Source organism: Phocoena sinus, chromosome 1 (genome assembly GCF_008692025.1).
Source record: "Phocoena sinus isolate mPhoSin1 chromosome 1, mPhoSin1.pri, whole genome shotgun sequence".
Taxonomy (NCBI): domain Eukaryota; kingdom Metazoa; phylum Chordata; class Mammalia; order Artiodactyla; family Phocoenidae; genus Phocoena; species Phocoena sinus.
In genome coordinates this window covers 147,485,910-147,513,288 of record NC_045763.1, presented here as the reverse complement: position 1 = coordinate 147,513,288, position 27,379 = coordinate 147,485,910, and the positions used below count along the sequence as shown (strand labels likewise).

Below are 27,379 nucleotides of genomic sequence, written 5' to 3'. Positions count from 1 at the left end.
TTATGGATTAATTCTTTTATGTCGTTCATGCAACATACTAACCTGTCATAGCGGACAGGCTTTGTCAATCTGGAGGTAATTTTTCCCACTTGCTTCTGTGATTAGGAGTTTGGTTGCAAGACGGCTGGTTACTTATCTGGTGGCCCCAGTTCAGGGCAGGGAAACAAAGGCTACCAGTCCTGTGTTTGTACAGGTGGCCTATGCCCTTGGAACCAGGTGAGCTGGCTGCCCGTGGACAGAACCACTAGGGGCCCTTCAGTTAATACAGCTTTGTGAAAGGACCCAAGTGCAGGGGGCAAGGTCTGGACAGCCTGTCTAGATAGCCAGCATTAATTGTGCTGTGGTGCAGCTAAGACTCCGAGTGTTCTATTTGGCAGGGCTTCGTGTTACATTTGATCTTTTTTTTTCCATGTTACCTATGGCCAGGGTCATAGGAAACCGTCAAGTCGCTGCCTTCCTATTGGAATTCCAAGTCTCCTGGCCCACCCCTTCCTCTCAGGCTTGCACTGGTGTTTTCTTCCTAGATTGACACTGATCCTCAAGGGAGGGGCTTGTTGGCTTCCAGAGAGTCTGCTTTCTTAAAGCCTGTGATTAACCTCTCACAATGACTCGGGACCGGGCCCTGGGCTGGGGGGCATTTGAAGGCAACCCTCAGTGTTAGACTCTACAGCGCCTCACCCCTCAGGCCCCCTGCTCCCCCAGCCTTTGCTCTGTGTTGCGTTAAAGCTTATGGCTTTTTCTTTACTGGAGCATTTCCATCTTAGTCTGGGGCTTCTGGCTCTCCAGGAAGCCCTAAGGATTCCCATGCAAACTGTGTGCCTGGTGGCCTGCCTTGATAGACCCCAGAATTCCTAAGGAGTCGCAGATGAGCAGCTCTTTCAGGGAGATTTGAAGGTCATTTATGTGTATATCGCTTTGCATCCTATTTACATATATGATTTGTTTTTGCTTGGGCTATTTCTAAACCACTTTATTATTCCCTGAGTGGGAACTGGAAGAGAAGAGAGAAGGAGCCCACGTACTTCAAGAATCTCATGGAAAAACCAGCACCTTTTCTACCCTCTTGTGTATGATCACGTACCTGTGCATATTTGAGAGTTGCTTACTATTAAATTCTCTTATCTTTAGAAGCCCATCTTTTCGGCTCCCTTCCCCCACTCTCATTTACTACCACGGTCTGCTATATCCTCCGGCTTCCTAGAGAAATAAAGAATCCATAGGAGCTGATTGGAATTTTTCAAATGCATAGAAACAGCAGGACAGTTGGGCCACGGTTGGGTGTGCATGTACCCGACAGCGGCTTGTATCAGACGAGGGTGTGTGTGTGTGTGTGTGTGTGTGTGTGTGTGTTTGTGTGTGTGTTTCCCTCCCCTTCCCTCTAATTACCCCTACCCCACACCAGAATTGATTTCCCATCAAACTGTTGAGGGTGAGAGGGTAGGTAGGTTAGAGGCTTTAAGTGAACGGTTTACCACCACAGCTCATTGGCGAAATGCAAACCCTCTCACTCAGCAGGTGGAATGGGGCTTTGATGTATCCCATTGTTGGGTGGTGGCTGGTGGTGGAGGGCAGGGGAAGAATCAACAGCTGACGTAGTATTGAGGGCTCTTCAGCAGAAACTGCTTAATTTCTCTGCTCTCAGGCAGTTTTGTGGAGCGCTGAATTTGGGGAAGTGGAACCAGGGCACCTAGAAGAAAGGGCTGGCTCTGCCCACAGTCAGGCCCGCGTGGTGCGGAGAAAAGTGCTCAGGTAGAGAAGGCTTCTCTCCATTTGCAGCGTCCTCTTGCTTGAGGGAATGTGAGTTATGATGAAATCTCGTTCTCGCCCAAAGGGTGAGGGTGTGGGGTCCTCACCTAAGCAGGATAATCAGAGAAGTTCTGAGGGTCGTCACCCTTCACGGAAAGATCTCCTGCTACAGTTTCTCAGCTTCCGTTCTACCAAATTCTACCAAATTTGGTAGAATTCAACCAAACTTTGGTAGAACTCTACCAAACCCTATAGCAATACACTTCAGCTAATTCAAGACGGTCTGAAGACAGAGATCACCGAAGTATCATGAAAGGATCTAAGTTGTAATTTAAATGTACATCATACAGCATTTGTTTGTGTCAAGAAATCAGAGAAGGGTGATTGGTAGGAATTCTCCAAAAGCTGAGGGAGGGTTTTGGTGTAGAACCATACTGTCCATTGCTATAGCCGCACGTGGCTGATGAGCTCTTGGAATGTGGCCACTTCAAATTGAGATGTGCTGTAAGGATAATGTGTCCATGGAATTTTGAAGAATTAGTAAGAAAAAGGAATGTAAAATAACTCATTAATAATTGTTTAATATTGATTCCATGTTGAAATAATGTTTGGACATATTAGGGTAAATAAAATATTCTAAAATTAATTTCACTTTGAAAAATTATTTTTTTAAAGTGTGGCTACTAGAAACTTTAAAATTATAAATGTGTCTCAGGTAGTATTTCAACTGGACAGCGCCAGACAGGATTTCATCTTAATTCTCATGTCTGCATACGATTCCTTTTTCCCACTAGAGGGAGATGTGTCCTAATTTGGGGGAGTCAGCTGCTTAGCTTGTAAACTTCACTGCTTTGGAATGTACCCTTTTAAAAAAGAAGCACTCAAGTTTTTGCTTTGTTTCAATTCTGCATAACTCTGCTGTTTCTGGAGGTTGCACTTTGTAGGAAAGTGAAGCCAAAACAGAGGAGGCAGGAAAGCAGAGAGGTTTCCCCCCTTGTTTTTGTTAGCGTTCAGAGAGACCTGTTACTTTGTTGGATTGTAGTAGCTTGCTGCTTGTTTGTGGGTTGTTCCCTTGGAACTTGAGTCTGTGTACAGCACAGCGCACACACACAGACACGCACACACACACACACACACACACACACACACACACACAACGTGGCCTGTGTGCAGCTGTAACAGAAAGGACCAGGGCAATCACACACAGCCACAGCACCTCCTGGACCTTAAGGAATTCAGTGTGAATGCGTCCTGGAGTTGCGCCCTGTGGCACACTGGGCCCCAGTACTCGATGAGCCTCCCTTTTCTGCTTTTCCTGGGAGCAGTGTTGCCTGGGGTTTGAGGCTGGGGCTGCTGTTTGCATCTAGTGTGTGTAAATCTGCCCTTTGATCCTAGTCTGAAACCAGCATCATTTCATGATTATGTTTTAGTGACGCACTCTCTCCTGGTTTTCCTTTGATCTTTCTGGGTAGCTCCTTTGTGGTCCTCTGTGTTTTTTGTATGTTTGTTGGTCCGATGAGCACTGGATTTTTCTTTTCTTGTCTATGCAGTCTGTGCCCTTTTGGGTGATCTCAGTCATTCTGGAGGCTTCATTGCTACCCTTATACTGGGGACTGCTAAGTCTTTACCTCCAACTGAGGCGCTGTTTTGAGCTCCGTCCATGCCCATCCAGCTGCCTATTGACATCAAATAGACACCCCAGACTCAGCCCCCATAGCACTCCTTACCTCCCATATCATGGCATTCTTCAGCACCATTGTAATTTCTTACTATTTGTTTGTCTCTCTCATCCAGTGTACAGTAAGTCCCAGGAGAGCAAAAGCCTTGCCAATCGTGTTCTGCGTTACTCCTACTATTTCACACCGCGCCTGGTTATTGTTCACCCTTAGGAAGTATTTGAATAAGATTTTAAAATATTTTTTGTTTTAAACCAATTGTACTGTTTACTTGTAAGCATATGTATTACCATTATACAGTTCCATCAATAATCTTGTTAGCTTTATATCACAGGGCTATGATCACCATCATTTTGTGGCATGGTCTGTTGAAAAATTTTTTTCACCATCTGTACAAGTGGGGCATTTGCCCTCATCCCTCCTGTGCTTCCTTGTGCTGGAAGCTTTTGCGCTTAATCCCTCTCCTTTTGTGACCCTTATGACAAATTAAAGGGACATTTCCATCAGCCCCACCATGTATTTCCAGGAACTGAGGTCGCAGAAATGAAGGAGTGTGACATCTTTCCATGCCTGTAGCTCAGTCCACGGGCAGCTTTTCCAGGACGTATTCCAGTTTCCTTTGGTACCTCTCCTGTTAAACCAAGCCCAGTTTCATACGGATTCGTGACTAATGCACACTGTTTTTCTTGTCAGAACATGAAGAGGAACTGGACCAAGAATTTGACCTGGACACTGGCACTTTATTTGGAGGATTAAAGAAGGTACAGAGTGGGTCAGTGATAAACCTTTTCAATTTTCAAACCTGGTTTCAGTGTTTTGCATCACTTTTGTATTTGGCGTTGACCCAGCCATAGTACTCAGCAACGACTGGACATTAAGTACCTTTCCTGCTGTAAAAGGTGCAAGTGTGCCGTGTAGAGAAAGGCATTCCCCGTGCTTTGTCTTTATCTCATCCCATGTTCCCCTCTCAAAATACTAGAGATGTGGATCAGTAACCTTATCGGTTCATGCAGATTTCACTTTTGTAAAGTTTAGGAAGTTCCTTCCTGACCTAGCCATAGCTATTGGAGTCAAATGTGGCTCCTGGACTCCCTATACCAACTCATGGCAACTATGGAACTGTTTCCTTCCTGCCTCTACTGCCCCTGGCCGTCCACACCCTGCAGAGCATGCTGGGAATCCCCCGCCCCTCTGCTCCCTGGTTCCAGGTGGCAGTGGGCCATTTATCCTCCACTGCAGCTCATTGTGCCTGCTTAGATCGCTGGCAGGGTGGCCGCTGTTGCTCTCCTAGTGGTGACGGTTAGCACTTCTGTTCTTCAGAGTATGTCATGGGTAGGTACCAGACCCTCCTCTTTTGATTGCAAGATGTTAGACTACTTTCTGTGTCCCACCAGAACCCCTTTCCTCTTGAGTCTGGAGTTTTTCCCATTCTTCCCCTTTCAGTTTTCCAGGACCCCATTTCAGTAATGACTTGGATCACATGACGTCCAGCTTCAGCTCATTGTTTGGGTTCAGGTCAACCCTAGTGAAGAGCTGTGTATTTGTTTTTCCAGGCATTTGGATATGTTTAAAAAAATGATATCACACCATTGCTTTTTACTATTTTTGCTCTAAGTGTGTAGTGTGCCAGGTGTATTGTAAGTTTAATCAGCTGTTGTTGGTTGGCTTGGGGCACAGAATGACGCTTGCACTCCAGGTTCTGAGCACCTGACTTACAAATGAACTCTGGAAGACAATGAGTTTCCAAACTGGGTACTGCCTGTATTGATATCTTCCTACTTTGAGAGTTACAGATCTTACTTAGAATTGAAGAAAACTGGCTTGCATTTCCATTTGATTTTCTAGGGTAACCTGTCCCTTTTCTTCCAGCTCTGGCTCTGTACAGAGCCACCGTATTAAATACATGGCTCATGTTTGTCTGGGGCTGGGAAGCATGTCCTGCCCTGCATGATGCTCTTCCCAGTTGTTCTGCCCACCAGACATTTCCGTGAAAAGTTGGATATAAATTTAATTTTCGTGCATCGAATCCATTTGCAAATGTTTCTGATTTAAATAAGCCCTTTTTAGGATTATTAGTAAGACGTGTAATGTGGGTGGTATTGTGCCCACTTCAGAGATGAGGAAATTTGGGAAGCTGTATGTCACAGTGGAATTTGAGTTGTCACAGTGTTACAGAACTCAGGTTTAGCTGCTCATCGCTCAGGAATCCACTACTGAGAGATAAGTGTTGGGTAAAAGGAAAGGTAGCTCTATTGAGGTAGCTGTCAATCCTGGCGAGAAGGTGGACTCATGTCCCAAAGAACCAACTCCCCAAGTTTTGTTCAGAAATTATATAGGGAAAGGAGGAAGGGGCTATGTGTTGAGGAGAGGGTTGCAAGGTGCATGATCAGCTCGTGGACGTTCTTGGTTGGTGGTGAGGCAACCAGGAGTCAACATCATCAACCTTCTGGTTCTGATTGGTCTGGGGTCTACGTGCTTGTGGGCAGCATATAGTTAACTTCTTCCACCTGGTGGGGGTCTCAGTATCTGCAAAAGAGCTCAAACGATATGGCTCAGGATATATCTATAGCCCCTGAGGAGAAACTAAAGGTCCTTGACTTTGTTTAATGGCTAAACTATTATTGTTTTGCCTTGTTTGGCTTTTTCCTTTGTTTTTGCATTTTCTCACTTCTCTGATTAAACTTACTCTTTGATTACGTTTTTCTGCAGACGAGACAGGCGGAGGACAGTGGGCAGGGGGGTTTGTCCTGGGAAGGCCCCACCGGGTCCTGCTCTGGTTACAACAGCAGATAGCCCTTGTGAGTGTCTGGGATCTACTCTTTAGAAATATACTGCTATTGGATCTCTTACAACAGAAAAAAAATGGTGATTTAAAAAAAAATTTTAGAGTCATAATTCAGGCATTTCAGATAATACTGAAATGTTTGCCAGAGGCAAAAATAAGCAAACTCATTTTAGACTAAGAGACTTTTCGCTGAAGAGAAGCAACTGTGAGGCAGTATGAGAAGCTGAACGAGGATCAGGCCCTGACAGGTTTGGAGCTCCCATGGATTTCACTGTTGCACGCTCAGCCCTGCTGGGTGTTGCTACTTCTAGACAAAGGGGCTTTGTCTTCGCTGACTTCCCAGCTCCCACCACTCCATCACGTTCAGCTGCTTGACTCCCTGCCAAGTCTTCAGAATCCTGGGGACATGACCTCTTCTGTGCATTCTCCATGACAGCCCCCTGTGGTGATGGGCACAGGCAGTGGATGTCAACCTTTAGGTCGACCCTGCCTTTGTGGAACAGTGCATAAGGCTCAGATAAAAGCTCCAAGGACTTTTTCTATTCTGAAAAATCTCTGTTCCTCTGTCCTGCTGACCATCGTTCCATCCATTCATCTGATGGTGTTGAGCACCTCTTGTCCTCATCTTTCTGTATCTCATTACCCTGCATAGGGGATGAGTAGTTTGGAGTCCTAGAATTTAGAGAGAAAATGATGAGCCAGGGTGCATAGCCAACAGATGAAGGAAATTGATTCTGTGTCCTTGGTGAAGATCATAAAATAGACCCGGGGCCATATGTAGTGACAGGAGGTTCATGGATGTCTGCTGAAAGTCTTATTTCAGCTAAAACGGAAGCCTAATAGGTTCTGAGTATTTCCTTTGGAGGTTATGGGAGGTGGCAAGCAAACGCTATTCTGGTCTAAATTCTAATCAAAAGGTGAAATTAGGCGTGAGTAGAAATCGTGAACTTTAGAAGGAAGCTTTTATGTCCTCTGACCAGTCCATCCTTTAAATGTCGCTAAACCTCAGCACTGCTGACCTCCTTTGTTTGGGGGCCTGTTCTGTACATTGTAGGGTGTTTAGCAGCATCCCTGGACTCCACCTCGTAGATGCCAGTAGCACCAAGTCATGACAGTCACGAATGTCTCCAGGAGTCACCACATGCCCCCTAAGGACAAAACCGCCTCTCTTTGAGAACAGCTGGCCTGCAGTCATATTTAAGGGCTTTGTCGTGCTGACTTGGCCATTTCTTACCTTTGCTCGTCCTGTTTCCTCCTCTGGATTGTGCTCCACCTCCTCCCTATCTGGTCCTCACTCACACTTCACATCTGAGCCCAGGTGTCTCCTGTCACGGAAGCATTGCGTGGACCTTTAACTTGGACTTTTTAATGCGCATAGTTCCTGACACTTCTCTGCTTCTCTTTTTATCTCCTTCCACAAATACAGCTTTTAACGCATGTGTTTCTGTGCCCAAGTCCATGTGGAGTGCTAGGGACATAGTAGTGAACCAGACAGACACACTTCCTGTCCCAGTGTCTCCTAGTGGGGACAGACCAACAGTAAGTAAATGAATAAACGTTAACAGCCACAGATGGAGCTAAATGATCTGAAGGAGATGAACAGGGTGATGTGTAGTCATGCTTTGGATTGGATCTTGTACCCTATTATGATAAATATATTTGTACAGTGTTATCTTGTAGTATCCATCCTCCGCCAGACTGTGAATCTCACAGGGGCAGGGCTGGGATTTAATGAGTCCTGTATCTTCAGTGCCTGGGACAGAGTAGGTGAGTATTTTGCTGAATTTAACTGCAGGAAAGAGTGAGTAACACTGTGCCAGGTGGCAACATTGGCGTAAAATGCATCAGTCCTAAGTTCACCTTGATTGGCATGTACGTGAATGCCGAGTGGGACAGTGTTGACAGTCAGAGCAGGGAGAGACCACCGTGGGCACAAGCAATGCCACACTGCTTCTGGGGGCAGACCTTCAGCTGTGCTCCACAGAATGGGTGGGATTTGGCAAGGTCATCTGTAGAGAAGATGCTCTTCCAGAGGGGCTCAGTGTGGTTGGAAAGGAGACGAATGTATCAGGGTGATGGTGACTCAAGGGGAAGCTTCCCTTAGGACAGTGAAAGGTTGCTGGGTCTGACCACAGTCCTCTGGTTGCCGATGATGGTAGGGAGGATTATAGCCCAAATCAGGAATACCTTTGGGTCTTATCATTCCTTTGGTGTAAAGCTGCTTGTTTCTGCCGAGACGCCAGTTGTGGTGGGGGAGATTGCGTAGGTGTAGCTCTCAAGGAGTGTTCGGGTTAGGTATGCTGTGACGTTTGCATCCTGTTTCGTGATGTCTCTTTTTCCAGGCTTGAAAGTGCCTCCCCGCGTGGGCTCCGGTGGCCTCTTGGAGCAGTCCTGCTCTGGGAACCTGTGTGTGGCCACGGACAGGTCGAACCCGATGCCTTTCCAGTTCTGGCCATCTGTCTCGGTGTTTGGTGGTTCCCTTTTGTCTTGCCTAGTGTTCTTGCTAGATGTCCCAAGAACATGAAGGAAACTTTTTAGTGGCCATGTTCCTTGCTTGATATTTCTAGATAGTAGGTTCTGAATCAAACTGACATGAATGAAGCTCCATGTTGGGTTGTATTATCATGAATTTGTTTTCCTTTTATTTCTTTTTTTTTTTTTTTTTTTTTTTGCGGTACACGGGCCTCTCACCATTGTGGCCTCTCCCGTTGCGGAGCACAGGCTCCAGACGCGCAGGCTCAGCGGCCATGGCTCACGGGCCCAGCCGCTCCGCGGCATGTGGGATCCTCCCGGACCGGGGCACGAACCCGTGTCCCCTGCATCGGCAGGCGGACTCACAACCACTGCGCCACGAGGGAAGCCCCTATTTTTATTTATGATTCAAGATAGTTGTTATAACGGAAAGAGCACAGGTGTGGAGTTGGATGGACTTGAGTTCAAAATGCAGTTTGCTCCATTTTGGAAAATCGTTCACCTCATTTGAGCCTTAGTTTTATGTTTTGGAATATGGGAACGGGAGGTCTTATTGTGGAGAAAGAGATGATGATAAAACACCCAGCATGTATGTGGTTGGTACAGAATGGATCCTCAGTCCATGCTGCTGTGGTCATTATTTTTTCCTTCCATGGATGATGACGTCCTTGCTTTAGAGCTAAGATTTGTTGATTCCCCCTGTCTGGCAAGGAGATAATGTTCTACAGAGAAACGTTTAAATCTAGAAGGGAATGGATTGCTACTGAAAGGAGCTCTCAAAAGCCTAATGCATTATGAAGAATTTTACATGTAATCAATTACTCATTTCTTTCCTGAGGACATCTCTTCCTGTGACAGTTCTGAAATTGGGGCCCACTTGTGAATGAGACGTTCTTTCAGAAGTAGAATCAGAGAGGAATTTTCAGTGCCTGCCAAGAAGGTTAGAAAGAGAAGATAAGATCAGGGAAGGGAAGCTTGATCACTTATGTCTTTGAATGTTAAGAGAGAAGAGGTCGTTTCTAAAGTAAAGATAAAATTTTTAGCTACTCAGATTTTACCTATAAAAATTTTAATATTCAACTTATTTATAAATTCTTCTGTATTTTGATACTTAAAAAAAAACCCTCAGCAAGCTCTATGTTGAATCATTTAACAAATATTCATTGAGTGGCTGCTGTGTGAGAGGCTTCTAGGCTGGGTGCTGGGGGGCTGTGACCTTCCAGGCTCTGTCTTCACTGGGCCCTGAATTCGGGGGACACTGATACTGAGACAGTGAGGTAAGTGATGCAGCTATTTACGGGGCATGCAGAAACAGAAGGTGCCTGTAACCCAGACTCACAGAAATTAGAGCTGAGGTACTGGGGAAGGATGGGTGAAGGGAGCAGCAGGACTAAGGACTGGATTTGAGAGAGTCCATCAGTTTGGCTGGGAGGTTGAGTGAGAGCAAGAGATGATACAGGATAGACAGGGGCTGGATCATAAAGGCCATTGGGTTCCATAGGTGGAGCCTGGACTTTTTTCAGAAGGCAAGGGACGGTTACTGAAGGGGTTGGGGCCATTGCCATTTCTTCTGAGGACTCTTTGAGGAGCCTTGGCATTTCTCTACTTTGCCCGCCTCTCCCGATCTCCCCCACTCAAGGTTCGTGCATCCCTGGACTTAATGTCCTGGAATGTATATCTCATAACGTTCCTCAAAACCCATGCATGGCTCCCCATTTCTTACAGTATGAAGTCCAGACTCGGTGGCTGACATTCAGCCCCGTTTGTCCACTGGCCCTACCTCGTTTTAGCAGCCTCACCTCCATGTAGTAACCATGTGCTACTAAATAACAGGATCGTCTGCCATTCCCCAAGGATGCCTTGAGGTTTCCTCCCCGTCATCCTCATGCAGACTGGGCACACTTCCCTGCAGCTCAAGGAACAGCCCACGTGGAACCTTTCCTGACGCCTCTCCCCCCGGCTCCTCCCCCTGTTGGCATTGATTTCTCCCTCCTATGAGCTCCATTCCCAGGACTCCTCCCCGAGCCTGTGTTATAGAGCAGTTACCTGTTTTAGATGTAAGAGGATCTTTCATCCCTGCCTCGCTGGAGCAGGCATTCAGTAGTGGCGGTTGGGTTAAGGTGGACATGGCTGTCTGGTTGGGCACTTACTGTGAAGGATCATTGGCCCCCTGGCAATGTTTGCTTTGTTTCACGTGTCTAAACTCTGGCAGGTTTAGAGAGTGTAGGCCTTACCTCATTTTCATTAAGCCGTAACCCCTCCAAGATGATTCCGGTGTTCTGGTCGTGTCTGCCTTCCTCCATCTGATGGGAACAGGTGAACGTGTGGCTGTTTGTGTGAATTTTCAGCCCGTCCTTATTAACAGAGGATTGGATTTGATGCAGCTTTGCCCCTTCACAGAGGGGCTGCTCAGCAGAGGTAGATTCTTGTGTCCTGTGCCAGCCCCTCCAGGCAGAGAGGGTGTGGGCTGAGGAGTCTCCAAATGGTCAGAGCAAGAAGCCCGCAGACTAGTAACGGAGGGAATATTCCTGCGCACACGTTGGGCTTGATTCCTTCTTGTTTACATGAAGAACTCCTGCTCTTAACCTGCCAGTACGCTGTCTCTTGTCTAGTCTCATCCCTGCTGGATGTCCTTCCTGGTACGTAGGAGATTTGCAACTAGGCGGGGGGAAAAGCGAGGCAGTCGTGATTTCCTGGGGAGCACAGGAAAGGGAAGCTCTCTGCCTTATGTGAAAATAGGGTCTGTAATGCAGATGGATAAGCATCAAATTTGCTTATTAGCTCAATCACTAAGGCCCCTGCTTGGCCCTCCTCTCTCTTTTATATCTACTAACTCATGCAAAATATTGTTTTTTTAAAAAAATTAATTAATGATTGATTGATCGATTTTTGTCTGCGTTGGGTCTTTGTGGCTGCACGTGGGCTTTCTCTAGTTGCGGCGAGCGGGTGCTACTCTTTGTTGCGGTGCACGGGCTTCTCGTTGCAGTGGCTTCTCTTGTTGCAGAGTACAGGCTCTAGTCGTGCAGGATTCAGTAGTTGTGGCTCACGGGCTTAGCTGCTCCGTGGCATGTGGGACCTTCCTGGACCAAGGATCGAACCTGTGTCCCCTGCATTGGCAGGCATATTCTTAACCACTGCACTACCAGGGAAGTCCTCCCAAATATTGTTTATTTTGTTTTAAAGTTTCTTGAAGGAGCCGGGAGAAGATAAGGTGAAGTTAGAACCAAGGGTTTAGCCCTGCAGGACTAAAAAATCAGGTGTGTGTATGTGTGCACGTACACGTATGGAGGGAGAGAAGAGAGAAAAAGAAACAGATTGAGAGAGAGAGAGGTTCCCCGTGACTACTTAGTAAAACCTTGAGGTGATGATATAGGTTTGGAGTGGTGAGACATTTCTCAGCCACAGGCCAGTCAGTTTACAAGTAATTCTTTGCTAATCAACTGCTTTTCTATAGGTGCTGTGGGTTAGGGGAAGTAAGAAGCATAGCTTCTCTCCTCAAGAAGCTAATACTCCATCTGAGAATGCCAGGCTGCCATGTGGCTTTAATAGGGATGATGCTCTAGTTATTTAACTAAGGGCGGCAGCATCTGTCAAGCTGAAGAGGTAGCAGGTGTACACAGCCAGGACAACTGACCCTGTTTGTGTGTCCTTCCTGAAAATCGGCATTACATTGAACAAAGTGTTTCCATTTTTATGAGTGTCCCTGGTTGGTATAGCCCAAAATTGCCAGGTGAGTTTCCAACCTTGGAATGACCAGGGAAGGCTCCCCAGAGGAGGTGGATCTGAGCTGAGCCTTGAACAGGATAGTGTTTTGAACTGACCCCAGTCTGTCTGATTGTTGAACAAAAGTCATATTCTTTGGTTTTACTCTTATTAGCTTCTGGTAGTTGGAGGTGGGTAGGAGTTAAATATCTTCCTTTCCTGTAACCTCACTACCAAGTGGTATGTCACAGGGAAAGAGTTCAGATCTGAATTCTGCCATGTGTGCAAACACTTGTTTATTTCTTCAGGGGCAGGTACAAAATCTGCCACTGAACCTGTTCTCTGTCTTTAGGTTCTCCAACAAGCACCCTGCAGGAAGGATTCATCTGAGGCTGAGGCAGTTCTACTCTGTGGGCTGGAGCAGACACCCTGCTAGTCTGACAGGAGGAATGGAACCTTATGAAGTAAAGGGACATAGAAGCACAGGGGGTGCTAGAAGGAGGGCTGTTTTCTCTGAAGCTCTGGGTGCCTGCTCCAGGGATTCTGATGCCTCACCCTTTTGAGGTTATTGGAGGCTGAGAAAATTTCTAACCCACTGCCTATGTTGAACACCACTTCCTTCATTTGTACATTACTTATTTCTAACATCCTTAATGCCAATAAATTCTCAGGTGCAGCTTTCAATACCAATATTGAAATCATTTGAATTGTAGCCATGTCTGGAACTGGATTTCTGACTGGGACCCTTCGGATGCTAACTCATTCCTTCTGGAATGTGGACTCTGCATTTGGGCACTTTTATTGTCAAGAACAGCCCCTCAGGGTAGAGGGGGTTGTTTACACAACACATCCTATGTAAGTGCTCCAACGGATAGGATTCTGAGAGTAGAAGGAGCAGAGTTCAGCAGTGGCTTAGAGCTGAAATTTGGGGAGAGACATGGGGGAGTGGGGAGGAGGGGAAACCCTTCCTTTTCCCAGTACATTCCCTAAAAGTGGTGCCTGTCACCATTCTTTAAAAGGTTATTACCTTTTAAAATCATGACATGACAGTTGATAAGTCTCTGTTAAAAAGAAATTAGAAGCAGCTGCAGGATAAAAGTGAGATCATGGGCCCGTGGGAGATGTGAAGGGTGGTTTCTTTGTGTGGGGAACTGACTGAAGCCACTTGCAGGATCACAGTATCTGCTGAAAAGTTCACGTTGGTGAGGGTTAGTTAGTCCATTATAATTTTGCTCGCGGGTTGTATGAAGGCAGTTCTCCAGCTAAATTTGATCACACATATAAACATTTATTAGGCAAGCAGTAGAAACCAGTTCATACCAGCCTGTTTGCTGGGCTGGGTGAAGTTTCAGGAGGCTCTTTGTCTTTTAGAAGCTGATACCACTACCATGCATTTAAGGTTCCTCTCATGGCTATGACATCATGCACTGGGGATTCTGGACAATCTGGCGTCAGACCACCACATACTTTACGACTTGGAACTGAATACAGGACCTTTGAGTGGGGCTTCAGGGCCATCACTTAGGATATATGTTTTCAACATTTTAGATTCTTCATTATATAGGGGAGGGAAGGGGAACGGTTCAGTTGTTTTAGTCAATGTTTCTGACGTGAGTGGCAACTGGCAAGTCAACACTTCATCAGTGGAAATTCATCTGACATAAATTTATGACATTTTACTAGAACAGCTCAGGCAGAAAACCAATAAAACTTTATAAGCTTCTTACTTATAATACTAAAACTGTGTAGGTTAATCAGAACAGTTCAGGTAGAAAACCAATAAAACCTTAGCCTATAAGCTTCTTATAATACTAAACTTTGTAGGTTAAGAGGAATAGTGGCATGTTGAAAACAGCAAGAAGATGGGTTATTTCAGAAAGATCATGTCTTTTATTACAACATCAGACACTAGCCCTGCCAAAGCAAGGCCTCAAAAAGTTTGTGGAACATTCAGACTTAGTTCTCTTCACGGAAATCTTTAGTAAAAGGCGAAAGATTTATTCTATCTGAAGAGAAACCAGACTATAACGCTGGTTTACTAAGCTCATTTCTCCAGTAACCACAGATCCTACTTCACTGATGGTGGCTCTTTATCCCCAAGGGCACTTCCTGCTTAAAGTTTGTACAAGGGATTTTGTAAGCAAACTTCTCATAGTTAGAAATGTTGAGTTGAAAGGAATATTCTTTTAAACTTGAAAGGATTGTACTCTATACAGGGTACTGTGGGTATGCAGATGAGAAGTCTGACTCATCAACTTTGAGATTCTGCAAATAACATAGTATTCCTAGCATGCCTCAGGAACCACCATTAGGGGGGGCGAAGCAGAGGTCTACGTGGCTGGGCTTTAAACCCCATCCTGGTTCAACCATGGAAACTGCAGTTTTTGTATGTGGTGTACTGGGACTTTTGAGTGTGGTTCTATTCCTTTCCTTTCATTAACCACCAACACAGTTAAAATACAGAACCAGAAAGAACTTCCTTTCTGCCTCTTTCTTGTCACACCCATCCTGCTCTCGCCATCCCGAACCCATGGAAGCCACGGTTTTGTTTTTCCATCTCATGATTTTGTCATTTGAGAATGTTATATAAATGGAGTCATATGGTATTATAACCTTTGGAGACTGGCTCCCTCCCCCGCCCCCAGCTTAATGCCCTTGAGATTCATACAAGTTGTGTGTATCAGTAATTTATTCCTTTTCTTTGCAGGGTATTAGTTAATGATATGGATGGACCACAGTTTGTTTAACCATTTGACTCGTGAAGGACATTTCGGTTGTTTCCAGTTTTTGGCTATTATAAATAAATCTGATGTGAATATTTGTGTACAGGTTTTCGTGTGAACTTAAGTTTTATTTTCTCAGGGATAAATACCCAGGTGTTTGATTGCTGGATTGTATGATAAGTACATGTTTGGTTTTGTGAAAAACTGTATGAACTGTTTTCCAAAATGGCTCTACCATTTTACATTCCCACCAAAAAAATGTATGAGATACTCAGTTTCTCTGCGCACTTACTAGCATCTGGCCTTATTAACATTTTAAATTTCAGCTTTTCTGATAGGTGGGTCGTGATATCTCATCATGGTTTTAGTTTGCGTTTCCCTAATAGTTAAAGATGTTGAACGTATTTTCATGCACTTATTTGTCATCTCTATATACTCTTTAGTGAAATTCTGTTCATATCTTTTGCCCATTTTCACTTGGATTGTTTGGCTTATTTTCACTGTTGAGTTCAGAGAGTTCTCTGTATAGTCTAGGTACTAGTTCTTTGTCAGGTAGGTGGTTTGCAAATATTATTTCTCAGGCAGTAGCTTGACTTTTCATCCTCTTGGTAGGGTCTTTCACAGAAATCCAGTTTATTAATTTTTTTTTTCTCTTAAGAACTGTGCTTTTGGTGTCATGTCTAAGTACTCTTGGCCTAGTTTTATGACCCAAAGATTTTTTTTTTTTCCCACAAAGGTTCCTAGTTTTGCATTTTACCTTTAAGTCTGTGATCTCTTTTGGGTTAATTTTTGTGTTAATTTAGGTAGAGATTTATTATTATTATTTTTTTGCTTATGGATGTCCAATTGCTACAGCACCTTTTGTTGAAAAGACTGTCTTCCTCTATTGAATTGTTTCACACCTTTGTCATAAATCAGTTGGCCAAACTTGTGTGGCTCTATTTCTGGGTTTTCATTTCTGTTCCATTGATATATGTATCTGTCTTTACACTAATGCCACATTTTCTTGATTACTGGTGAGTCTTAAAATCAAGTAATGTAATTAACTTTATTCTTTTTTTCCAAATTGTTTTAGCTCATTTAGTTCCTTTGCCTTTCCAAATATGCTTTAGAATAAGCTCTTCTATATCTACAAGACTTTTTGCTGGGATTTTGGTACAATTCTGATAAATTTATAGATCAATTTGGAAAATTGATGTCTTCACTATGTTGAATTTTCCAATCCATGAACACAGTGTGTCTTTAGATTTATTTACATCTTTTCGGATTTATTTCATTAGTATTTTGTAGTTTTTAGGAGACAAATTCTATACATGTTTTGTTACATTTATGCCTAAGTATTTTATTTTTTGAGCGATTATAAATGGTTTTACATTTTAAATTTCAATTTCCACATGTTCATTGCTAGTATATAGAAGTACAGTTGGCTTTTACATGTTGATCTTATATCCTGTGGCTTTTCTGAACTCATTTATTCCTTATTGGAGAGTTTTTTTTCCCTTTCTTTCTGGACAGACTTGTTGAGTTGTTCTGTGTAAACAATCATGTCACCTGCAAATCGGGACATTTTCATGTCTTCCTTTTCAATCTATTATGACTCTTCTTTTCTTTTCTTATTGTGCTGGCTAGGACTTCTAGTATTATGTTGAATAAGAGTTATGAGAGTGTACATCCTTGGCTTTTTCCCAGTCTTAACCATTAACATCAGTCATTCACCATTAAGTATGATGTTTCTGTAGGTTTTTCTGTAGATGTTCTTTATCAAGGGGGGAAAGTTTCCCTCTATTCCTAGTTTTCTGAGAATTTTTGTGAATCAGTATTGAATTTTTTTAGGTGATTTTTCTGCATCAATTGGTATGATGATGCTATTTTTCTTCTTTAATTAAGAAAATGTTAATATGTTGCATTACTTTGATTGATTTTTGAGTATTGAACCAGCCTTGCATCCCTGGGATAAACTCCACTTGGTCATGGTGTATAATTTTTTTATATATGTAGCTGGACTACACTTGCTGATATTCTGCTGAGATTTTTCTTGTCTGTGTTCAGGAGCGATATTAGACTGTAGTTCTCTCTTTCTCTCTGAGTACTGTCTATGTCTGATTTTTGACTAATTATATATGGTCTTGTATCTTTAATTTCGGATTCCATGTGTTTATTACTAGACTTAGAAAATGAGTTCGGCAGTATCTCCCCTATTACAGAGAGGTTCTTTAGGTGTCAGGTAGAATTCTTTAGTGAAACCATGTGGGACTGGAGATTTCTTTTTAGGGATTTTAAAACCATGAATTCAATTTGTTTGATGGTTAAAGTGATACATATATATTTTTAAAATTTTTTTGAATATTATTTAATTTATTTTTTTAATACAGCAGGTTCTTATTAGTCATCAATTTTATACACATCAGTGTATACATGTCAATCCCAATCGCCCAATTCATCACCCCCCCCTCCACCCCCCCGCCCCCGCCACTTTCCCCACTTGGTGTCCATACGTTTGTTCCCTACATCTGTGTCTCAATTTCTGCCTTGCAAGCTGGTTCATATGTACCATTTTTCTAGGTTCCACATATATGCGTTAATATATGATATTTGTTTTTCTCTTTCTGACTTACTCCGCTCTGTATGACAGTCTCTAGATCCATCCATGTCTCCACAAATGACCCAATTTCGTTCCTTTTTATGGCTGAGTAATACTCCATTGTATATATGTACCACATCTTCTTTATCCATTCGTCTGTCAATGGGCATTTAGGTTGCTTCCATGACCCGACTATTGTAAATAGTGCTGCAATGAACATTGGGGTGCAATGTGTCTTTTTGAATTCTGGTTTTCTCTGGGTGTATGCCCAGTAGTGGGATTGTTGGATCATATGTTAACTCTATTTTTAGTTTTTAAAGGAACCACCATACTGTTCTACATAGTGGCTGTATCAATTTACATTCCCACCAACAGTGCAAGAGGGGTCCCTTTTCTCCACACCCTCTCCAGCATTTGTTGTTTGTAGATTTTCTGATGAAGCCCATTCTAACTGGTGTGAGGTGATACCTCAATGTAGTTTTAATTTGCATTTCTCTAACAGTTAGTGATGTTGAGCACCTTTTCATGTGCTTCTTGACCATCTGTATGTCTTCTTTGGAGAAATGTCTATTTAGATCTTCTGCCCATTTTTGGATTGGGTTTTTTGTTTTTTTAATATTGAGCTGCATGAGCGGTTTATATATTTTGGAGATTAATCCTTTGTCCGTTGATTGGTTTGCAAATATTTTCTCCCATTCTGAGGGTTGTCTTTTCGTCTTGTTTATGGTTTCCTTTGCTGTGCAAAAGCTTTGAAGTTTCATTAGGTCCCATTTGTTTATTTTTGTTTTTATTTCCATTACTCTAGGAGGTGGATCAAAGAAGATCTTGCTGTGATTTATGTCAAAGAGTGTGCTTCCTATATTTTCCTCTAAGAGTTTGATAGTGTCTGGTCTTGCATTTAGGTCTCTAATCTATTTATTTATTTATTTATTTTTTGTGGTACGCGGGCCTCTCACTGTCATGGCCTCTCCCGCTGTGGAGCACAGACTCCGGACACGCAGGCTCAGCGGCCATGGCTCAGGGGCCCAGCTGCTCCGCAGCATGTGGGATCTTCCCGGACCGGGGCGCGAACCCCTGTCCCCTGCATCGGCAGGTGGACTCTCAACCACTGCGCCACCAGGGAAGCCCTCTAATCTATTTTGAGATTATTTTTATGTATGGTGTTAGGGAGTGTTCTAATTTCATTCTTTTACATGTGGCTGTCCAGTTTCCCCAGCACCACTTATTGAAGAGACTGTCTTTTCTGCATTGTATATCCTTGCCTCCTTTGTCATAGACTAGTTGACCATAGGTGAGTGAGTTTACTTCTGGGCTTTCTATCTTGTTCCATTGATATATGTTTCTCTTTTTGTGCCAGTACCATATTGTCTTGATTACTATAGCTTTGTAGTATAGTCTGAAGTCAGGGAGTCTGATTCCTCCAGCTCCATTTTGTTCCCTCAAGACTGCTTTGGCTGTTCGGGGTCTTTTGTGTCTCTCTACAAATTTTAAGATTTTTTGTTCTAGTTCTGTAAAAAATGCCATTGGTAATTTGATAGGGATTGCATTGAATCTGTAGATTGCTTTGGGTAGTATAGTCATTTTCACAATATTGATTCTTCCAATTCAAGAACATGGTATATCTCTCCATCTGTTGGTATCATCTTTAATTTCTTTCATCAGTGTCTTATAGTTTTCTGCATACAGATCTTTTGTCTCCCTAGGTAGGTTTATTCTTAGGTATTTTATTCTTTTTGTTGCAGTGATAAATGGGAGTGTTTCCTTAATTTCTCTGTCAGATTTTTCATCATTAGTGTATAGGAATGAAAGAGATTTCTGTGCATTAATTTTGTATCCTGCAACTTTACCAAATTCACTGATTAGCTCTAGTAGTTTTCTGGTAGCATCTTTAGGATTCTCTATGTAAAGTATCATGTCATCTGCAAACAGTGACAGTTTTACTTCTTCTTTTCCAATTTGTATTCCTTTTGTTTCTTTTTCTTCTCTGATTGCCATGGCTAGGACTTCCAAAACTATGTTGAATAATAGTGGTAAGAGTGGACATCCTTGTCTTGTTCCTGATCTTAGAGGAAATGCTTTCAGTTTTTCACCATTGAGAATGATGTTTGCTGTGGGTTTGTCCTATATGGACTTTATTATGTTGAGGTAGTTTCCGTCTATGCCCACTTTCTGGAGAGTTTTTATCATAAATGAGTGTTGAATTTTGTCAAAAGCTTTCTCTGCATCTATTGAGATGATCATATGGTTTTTATTCTTCAGTTTGTTAATATGGTGTATCACATTGATTGATTTGCATATATTGAAGAATCCTTGCATCGTTGGGATAAATCCCACTTGATAATGGTGTATGATCCTTTTAGTGTGCTGTTGGATTCTGTTTGCTAGTATTTTGTTGAGGATTTTTGCGTCTACATTCATTAGTGATATTAGTCTGTAATTTTCTTTGTAGTATCTTTGTCTGGTTTTGGTATCAGAGTGATAGTGGCCTCACAGAATGAGTTTGGGAGTGTTCCTTCCTCTGCAATTTTTTGAAAGAGTTTGAGAAGGACGGGAGTTAGCTCTTCTCTAAATGTTTGACAGAATTCACCTGTAAAGCCATCTGGTCCTGGACTTTTGTTTGTTGGAAGATTTTTAATCACAGTTTCAATTTCATTCCTTGTGTTTGGTCTGTTCATATTTTCTATTTCTTCCTGGTTCAGTCCTGGAAGGTTATACCTTTCTAAAAATTTGTCCATTTCTCCCAGGTTGTCCATTTTATTGACAGAGAGTTGCTTGTAGTAGTCTCTTAGGATGCTTTGTATTTCTTGGTGTCTGTTGTAACTCCTCTTTCTTCATTTCTACTTTTATTGATTTGAGTCCTCTGCCTCTTTTTCCTGATGAGTCTGGCTAATGGTTTATCAATTTTGTTTATCTTCTCAAAGAACCAGCTTTTAGTTTTATTGATCTTTGCTCTTGTTTTCTTTGTTTCTATTTCATTTATTTCTGCTCTGATCTTTATGATTTCTTTACTTCTGCTAACTTTGGGTTTTGTTTGTTCTTCTTTCTCTAGTTCCTTTAGGTGTAAGGTTAGATTGTTTATTTGAGATATTTGTTGTTTCTTGAGGTAGGCTTGTATAGCTATAAACTTCCCTCTTAGAACTGCTTTTGCTTCATCCCATAGGTTTTGGATCATCGTGTTTTCCTTGTCATTTGTCTCTAGGTATTTTTTGATTTCCTCTTTGATTTCTTCAGTGATATCTTGGTTATTTAGTAACGTATTGTTTAGCCTCCATGTGTTTGTGTTTTTTTATGTTTTTTCCCCCTGTAATTCGTTTCTAATCTCATAGCATTGTGGTCAGAAAAGATGCTTTATATGATTTCAATTTTCTTAAATTTACTGAGGCTTGATTTGTGACCCAAGATGTGATCTATCCTGGAGGATGTTCCATGCGCACTTGAGAAGAAAGTGTAATCTTCTCTTTCTGGATGGAAAGTCCTATAAATATCAATTAAATCTATCTGGTCTATTGTATTATTTAAAGCTTCTCTTTTCTTATTTACTTTCATTTTGGATGATCTGTCCATTGGTTTAAGTGAGGTGTTAAAATCCCCCACTATTATTGTGTTACTGTTGGTTTCCTCTTTTTTTTTTTTTTTTTTTTGCGCTATGCGGGCCTCTCACTGCTGTGGCTTCTCCCGTTGCGGAGCACAGGGTCCGGACGCACAGGCTCAGCAGCCATGGGTCACGGGCCAGCCACTCCGCGGCATGTGGGATCTTCCCAGACTGGGGCACGAACCCGCGTCCCCTGCATCGGCAGGCGGACTCTCAACCACTGCGCCACCAGGGAAGCCCCGGTTTCCTCTTTTATAGCTGTTAGCAGTTGCCTTATGTATTGAGGTGCTCCTATGTTGGGTGCATAAATGTTTGTAATTGTTATCTCTTCTTGGATTGATCCCTTGATCATTCTGTAGTGTCCTTCCTTGTCTCTTGTAACATTCTTTTTTTAAAAATCTATTTTATCTGATATGAGTAGTGCTACTCCAGCTTTCTTTTGATTTCCATTTGCATCGAATACCTTTTTCCATCCCCTCACTTTCAGTCTGTATGTGTCCTTAGGTCTGAAGTGGGTCTCTTGTAGATAACATATATATGGGTCTTGTTTTTGTATCCATTCAGCAAGCCTGTGTCTTTTGGTTGGAGCATTTAATCCATTCACGTTTAAGGTAATTTTTGATAGTATGTTCCTATGACCATTTTCTTAATTGGTTTGGGTTTGTTTTTGTAGGTCCTTTTCTTCTCTTGCATTTCCCACTTAGAGAAGTTTCTTTAGCATTTGTTGTAGAGCTGGTTTGGCGGTGCTGAATTCTCTTTGCTTTTGCTTGTCTGTAAAGGTTTGGATTTCTCCGTGAAATCTGAATGAGATCCTTGCGTGGTAGAGTAATCTTGGTTGTAGGTTCTCCCCTTTCATCACTTTAAGTATATCATGCCACTCCCTTCTGGCTTGTAGAGTTTCTGCATTGAGAATTCTACTGTTAACCTTATGGGAGTTCCCTTGTATGTTATTTGTCATTTTTCCCTTGCTGCTTTCAATAATTTTTCTTTGTCTTTAGTTTTTGCCAGTTTGATTACTATGTGTCTTGGCGTGTTTCTCCTTGGGTTTATCCTTTATGGGACTGTCTGTGCTTCCTGCACTTGGGTGGCTATTTCCTTTCCCATGTTAGGGAAGTTGTCGACTATAATCTCTTCAAATATTTTCTCGGGTCCTTTCTCTCTCTCTTCTCCTTCTGGCACCCCTATAATGTGAATGTTGTTGTGTTTAATGTTGTCCCAGAGGTCTCTTAGGCTGTCTTTATTTCTTTTCATTCTTTTTTCTTTATTCTGTTCCGCAGCCATGAATTCTACCATTCTGTTTTCCAGGTCACGTATCCGTTCTTCTGCCTCAGTTATTCTGCTATTGATTCCTTCGAGTGTAGTTTTCATTTCAGTTATTGTATTGTTCATCTCTGTTTGTTTGTTCTTTAATTCTTCTAGGTCTTTGTTAAACATTTCTTACATCGTCTCGATCTTTGCCTCCATTCTTTTTCTCAAGTCCTGGATCATCTTCACTATTATTTTTCTGGAAGGTTGCCTATCTCCACTTCATTTGGTTGTGTTTCTTGGGTTTTATCTTGTTCCTTCATCTGGCACATAGCCCTCTGCCTTTTCATCTTGTCTCTCTTTCTGTGGATGTGGTTTTTGTTCCACAGCCTGCAGTATTGTAGTTCTTCCTGCTTCTGTTGTCTGCCTTCTGGTGGATGAAGCTATCTAAGAGCCATGTGCAAGTTTCTTGATGGGATGGACTGGTGGTGGGTAGAGCTGACTGTTGCTCTGGTGGGCAGAGCTGAGTAAAACTTTAATCCACTTTTCTGATGATGGGTAGGGCTGGGTTCCCTCCCTTTTGGTTGTTTGGCCTGAGGCAACCCAACACTGGAGACTACCTGGGCTCTTTGATGGGGCTAATGGAAGACTCTGGGAGGGCTCACGCCAAGGAGTACTTCCCAGAACTTCTGCTGCCTGTGTCCTTGTCCTCACAGTGAGCCACAGCCTCCCCCTGCTTCTGCAGGAGATCCTCCAACGCTAGCAGGTAGGTCTCGTTCAGTCTTCACTGGGGTCACTGCTCCTTCCCCTGTGTCCCGATGTGCACACTACTTTGTGTGTGCCCTCCAAGAGTGGAGTCTCTGTTTCCCCCAGTCCTGTTGAAGTCCTGCATTCAAATCCCACTAGCCTTCAAAGTCTCATTCTCTAGGAATTCTTCCTGCCGTTGCCAGACCCCCAGGTTGGGAAGCCTGATGTGGGGCTCAGAACCTTCACTCCAGTGGGTGGACTTCTGTGGTATAAGTGTTCTCCAGTCTGTGAGTCACCCACCCAGTGGTTATGGCATTTGATTTTACTGTGATTGCGCCCCTCCTACCGTCTCATTGTGGCTTCTCCTTTGTCTTTGGATGTGGAGTATCTTTTCTGGTGAGTTCCAGTGTCTTCCTGTCGATAACTGTCCAGCAGCTGTTTGTGATTCTCGTGTTCTCACAAGAGGGAGTGAGAGCACATCCTTTTATTCCACCATCTTGGTTCAGGGCCTGCCCTGTGATTTGTCTGAGAGGGGCTGAGAAGCTTAGGGAGGCCAAAATGATATATTTTTATTGGGTGAATTTTGGTAGTTTGTGATTTTTGAGGAATTAAGCCATTTAATCTAAGTTGTCAAATTTATGTATATAGAGTTTTTCTTAGTATGTCTTATTATCCTCATAATGTCTGTGGACTTTGTAGTGATAGCCCCCTTTTTATTCCTGATTTTGGTAATTTGGGTCATCTTCTTCTTTACTTTTTGCTTGTTTTCTGGAAATTTGTGAGCGTATTGATTTTTACAGAGAACCAGCTTTTTGTTTCATGAGGTTTCTCTATTTTTCTGTTTTCAATTTCATTGATTTCTGCTCTTTTTGTCCTTCTTCTTGCTTGCTCTGTGTTTGTTTTGCTTCTCATTTTCTAGTTTCTTGTGGTGGTAGCTTAGAATTTTGAGATTTTTACTCTAATGTAACTGTTAAGTGTTTTGTATTTTCTTCATCACTGCTTTAGCTATACATTTTGATAAATTGTCTTTTTATTTTTTAAAAAAAATTAATTAAGTTTTGGCTGTGTTGTGTCTTCGTTGCTGTGTGGGAGCTTTCTCTAGTGGTGGTGAGTGGGGTCTACTTTCTGTTGTGGTGCGTGGGCTTCTCATTGTGGTGGCTTCTCTTTGTTGCAGAGCACGGGCTCTAGGTGTGCAGCCTTCAGTAGTTGTGGCATGCAGGCTCAGTAGTTGCTCCACGGCATGTGGGATCTTCCCAGACTAAGGCTTGGACCAGTGTCCCCTGCATTGGCAGGTGGATTCTTAACCACTGCGCCATCAGGGAAGTCCCTGTCTTTTCATTTTTATTCAGTTCTATTTATTTTTTATTTCCCTCAACACTTCCTCTTTGACTCGTGTTATTTAGAAAAGTATTTGGAGAGTTTCCCATTATCTTTCTGATACTGATTTCTAGTTTGATTCCATTTTTGTCAGAGAATACACTCTGTATGATGAAATTCTTTTAAATTTGTTGGGATTCGTTTTATGGCCCAGGATATAGTCTATCTTAATGAATGTTCCATGGGTACTTGCAAAGAATGTGTATTCTGATGTTGTTGAATGGTATGTTCTACAAATGTTGATTAGATCCTGTTGGTTGGTAGTGGTAAGTTTTGTTGTATCCTTAATGATTTTCTGTCTGGTAGTTTTATCAGTTGCTGAGAGAGAGGTGTTAAAGTCTCCAACTATAGTTGTGGATTTGTCTATTTTTATCTGTTCTATCAGTTTTTGCTTCATATGTTTTACAGCTCTGTTTTTTGGTGCATATACATTTAGGATTGTTATGTCTTCTTTATGGATTGACTGTTTTATCATAACTTAATGATCCTTTCTGACACTGGTGATTTTCTTTCACTGAAATCTACTTTATCTGATATTAATATAGTCACTCCTGCTTTCTTTTGATTAATATTTGTAGGCCATGTCCTTTTCTAGCCTTTTATTTTCAACCTACCTATATCGTTATTTTGAAGTGAATTTCTTGTAGATGGCATAGAGTTAGATTGCTTCTTAAAAGTCCATTCTGCCAATCTCTGTCTTTTAATTGGTATATTTAATTTGATTGGGTTCAGATTCTTGAATCTTTAGGTTTATTCCTTTTGCAAATTTGGGAAATTTTTAGTTTTTATTTCTTTGACTATTTTTTCATCCCCACATTTTTCTCCTTTCTTTCTAGGATTCCAATGACACAAATGTTAGACCTTTTATAACCGTGTTACAGGTCCCTGAGGCTCTGTTTATGTTTTTCAGCCTATTTTTTCTCTGTTATTCAGACTGTGTAATATCTGTTGACATATCTTTAGGCTCAGTGTTTCTTTCCTCTGTAATCTACCTCTGCTATTAAGTCCATCCAATGAGTTATTTTATTTGATTTATTCCTCAAGTCCTGAGGTCCCTAGCCAGTCTGCCACCTTCTTTCCATCTTTCAGAATCTTCTTATGTTTGTTTTATAATTACATCCAGGGTTTTTAGCTGTCCTTAGTGGGAGGGTTAGGGGGAAATGTGTTCATTGTATCTTGACTGGAACTAGAAGTCTCTGTGTTGAAGTATTTAAAATAAGTTCAGAAATGATAAAAAAAAAAAAACCCGATAAGTCATTTTAATAACAAATAAGTTTCTGCAGAGAGATGGCTGAGGCAATGCACTGTGGGGGAATGGTTGGTGGAGATGTGCCTGGAAGATGTGGTGAGCCTTGGATCTTGTTTTTGTTTGTCTGCATTCCCAGCCTTGGAGGTATCTCAGCTACTGTGATGGCTGACAGTTCTAAGGGATGCTTTGGGAGGGAAAGGTATAGAAAACTTCCCTTCTCCTGTGTTTCTCCTTTACTCTCATAATACTACCACTCTTACAGTACTTCTGACACCAGCTGTGTGTGTGGTTTCCCCACACCAAGCAGTTCTGCAAAACAGCCGGGTGTCCTACAGTTTAACTCAATTCTGACACTACCTGGAGATAGCATCAGATCCCACAGGTTAAGGGCTCAACCCCACAAGACTGCTCCCCCTACCTCCCTTAAGGTGCCAACTGCAAGTCCGGTTTGTTACCTTTGTTTCTGACCAACTGGTTTTAAATCGGAGCTTCCCACCACCCCTTCCTCAGGTTCAATTAATTTGCTAGAGCAGCTCACAGAACTCAGGAAAACAGTTAACTTACTGTTTACTGGTTTGTTATAAAAGGATGTAATAAAGGATACAGATGATCATCCAGATGGAAGAAATGCATAGGGCAGGGTATGTGGGAAGGGGCGTGGAGTTTTCATGCCCTCTCCAAGAGCGTCACTCTCCCAGGACCTCTATGTGTTCACCAATCCGGAAGCTCTCTGAACTCTGTCCTTTTGGGATTTTTATGGAGGCTTCCTCATGTAGGCAGGATCGATCATTAACTTCATTTCTAGGCCTTCTCCCTTCTCTGGACAACAGGGAGTGGGGCTGAAAATTCCAAGCTTCTAATCCCAGCTTGGTCTTTCTGGTGACCAGCCCTCATCCAGTAGCCCACTAAAAGTCACCTTATTAGAACAAAAGACACTGCTGTTACTCAGGAAATTCCAGGGGATTTAGAAGCTTTGTGTCAGGAACCAGGGTCAAAGACCAAATATTCAAACAAAATGTGTTCCTAGTGCTCCTATCACAGGAAATTCCAAGGTTTCAGAAGTTGTGTGCTAGGCACCATGGGCAGTCAACAATATACATTTTCTATTATTTCACAGGGAGGTCTCTCTTTGAGAGCTTGGGCAGCCAGCTAATGGGCAAAGGGGACAGATTGAAAAGATACATGGGAGAATCCTTCCACATACTCTGATTGCTCACTTTCCTGGTCTTTCATGCAGTGTGTAAAATTCAAGGAGAGAAATGGTATGTGGGATTATGAAAAGCTCCCCTCCTCCCCCCTAGATGGATGGCAAAAATGTCAGTTTTTCCTTTTTCTCTCTTGTATTATTCTTACCTTTCTTAATTGGCCTTCTGCCCTGGGGAACTTCAACATTTTGGGATTCCATCTGGAGTTGTAGTTTGCTAGTATTTGCCCACCACAGAGACGTTACATGTTAATGAGTTTTCTTGAATGTGTGAAGACTT

At 42.5% G+C, this 27,379-nt stretch overlaps 1 protein-coding gene and 1 non-coding gene across 12 annotated transcripts in view; one reads left to right on the top strand and one right to left on the bottom strand.

The window, feature by feature from the left end:
- Positions 1-27,379, top strand: part of HHAT (hedgehog acyltransferase) — a 361,867-nt gene that overhangs the window by 23,324 nt on the left and 311,164 nt on the right. For 10 of the 11 annotated variants that reach the window (XR_004347122.1, XR_004347123.1, XM_032614697.1 and 7 more), the window contains exon 3: positions 4,116-4,183. Coding sequence is in view for 8 of the 11 variants with exons in the window: in XM_032614697.1 (XP_032470588.1) it covers positions 4,116-4,183 (68 nt within the window). In the remaining 3 variants the exon portion in view is untranslated. Of the gene's footprint in view, positions 1-4,113; positions 4,195-27,379 lie in introns of those variants that run through there. The other variant, XM_032614741.1, reaches the window with a different exon arrangement.
- On the bottom strand, positions 14,292-14,407 carry LOC116745660. The gene has a single exon (XR_004347512.1). It is a non-coding gene; the product is annotated as a U5 spliceosomal RNA (small nuclear RNA).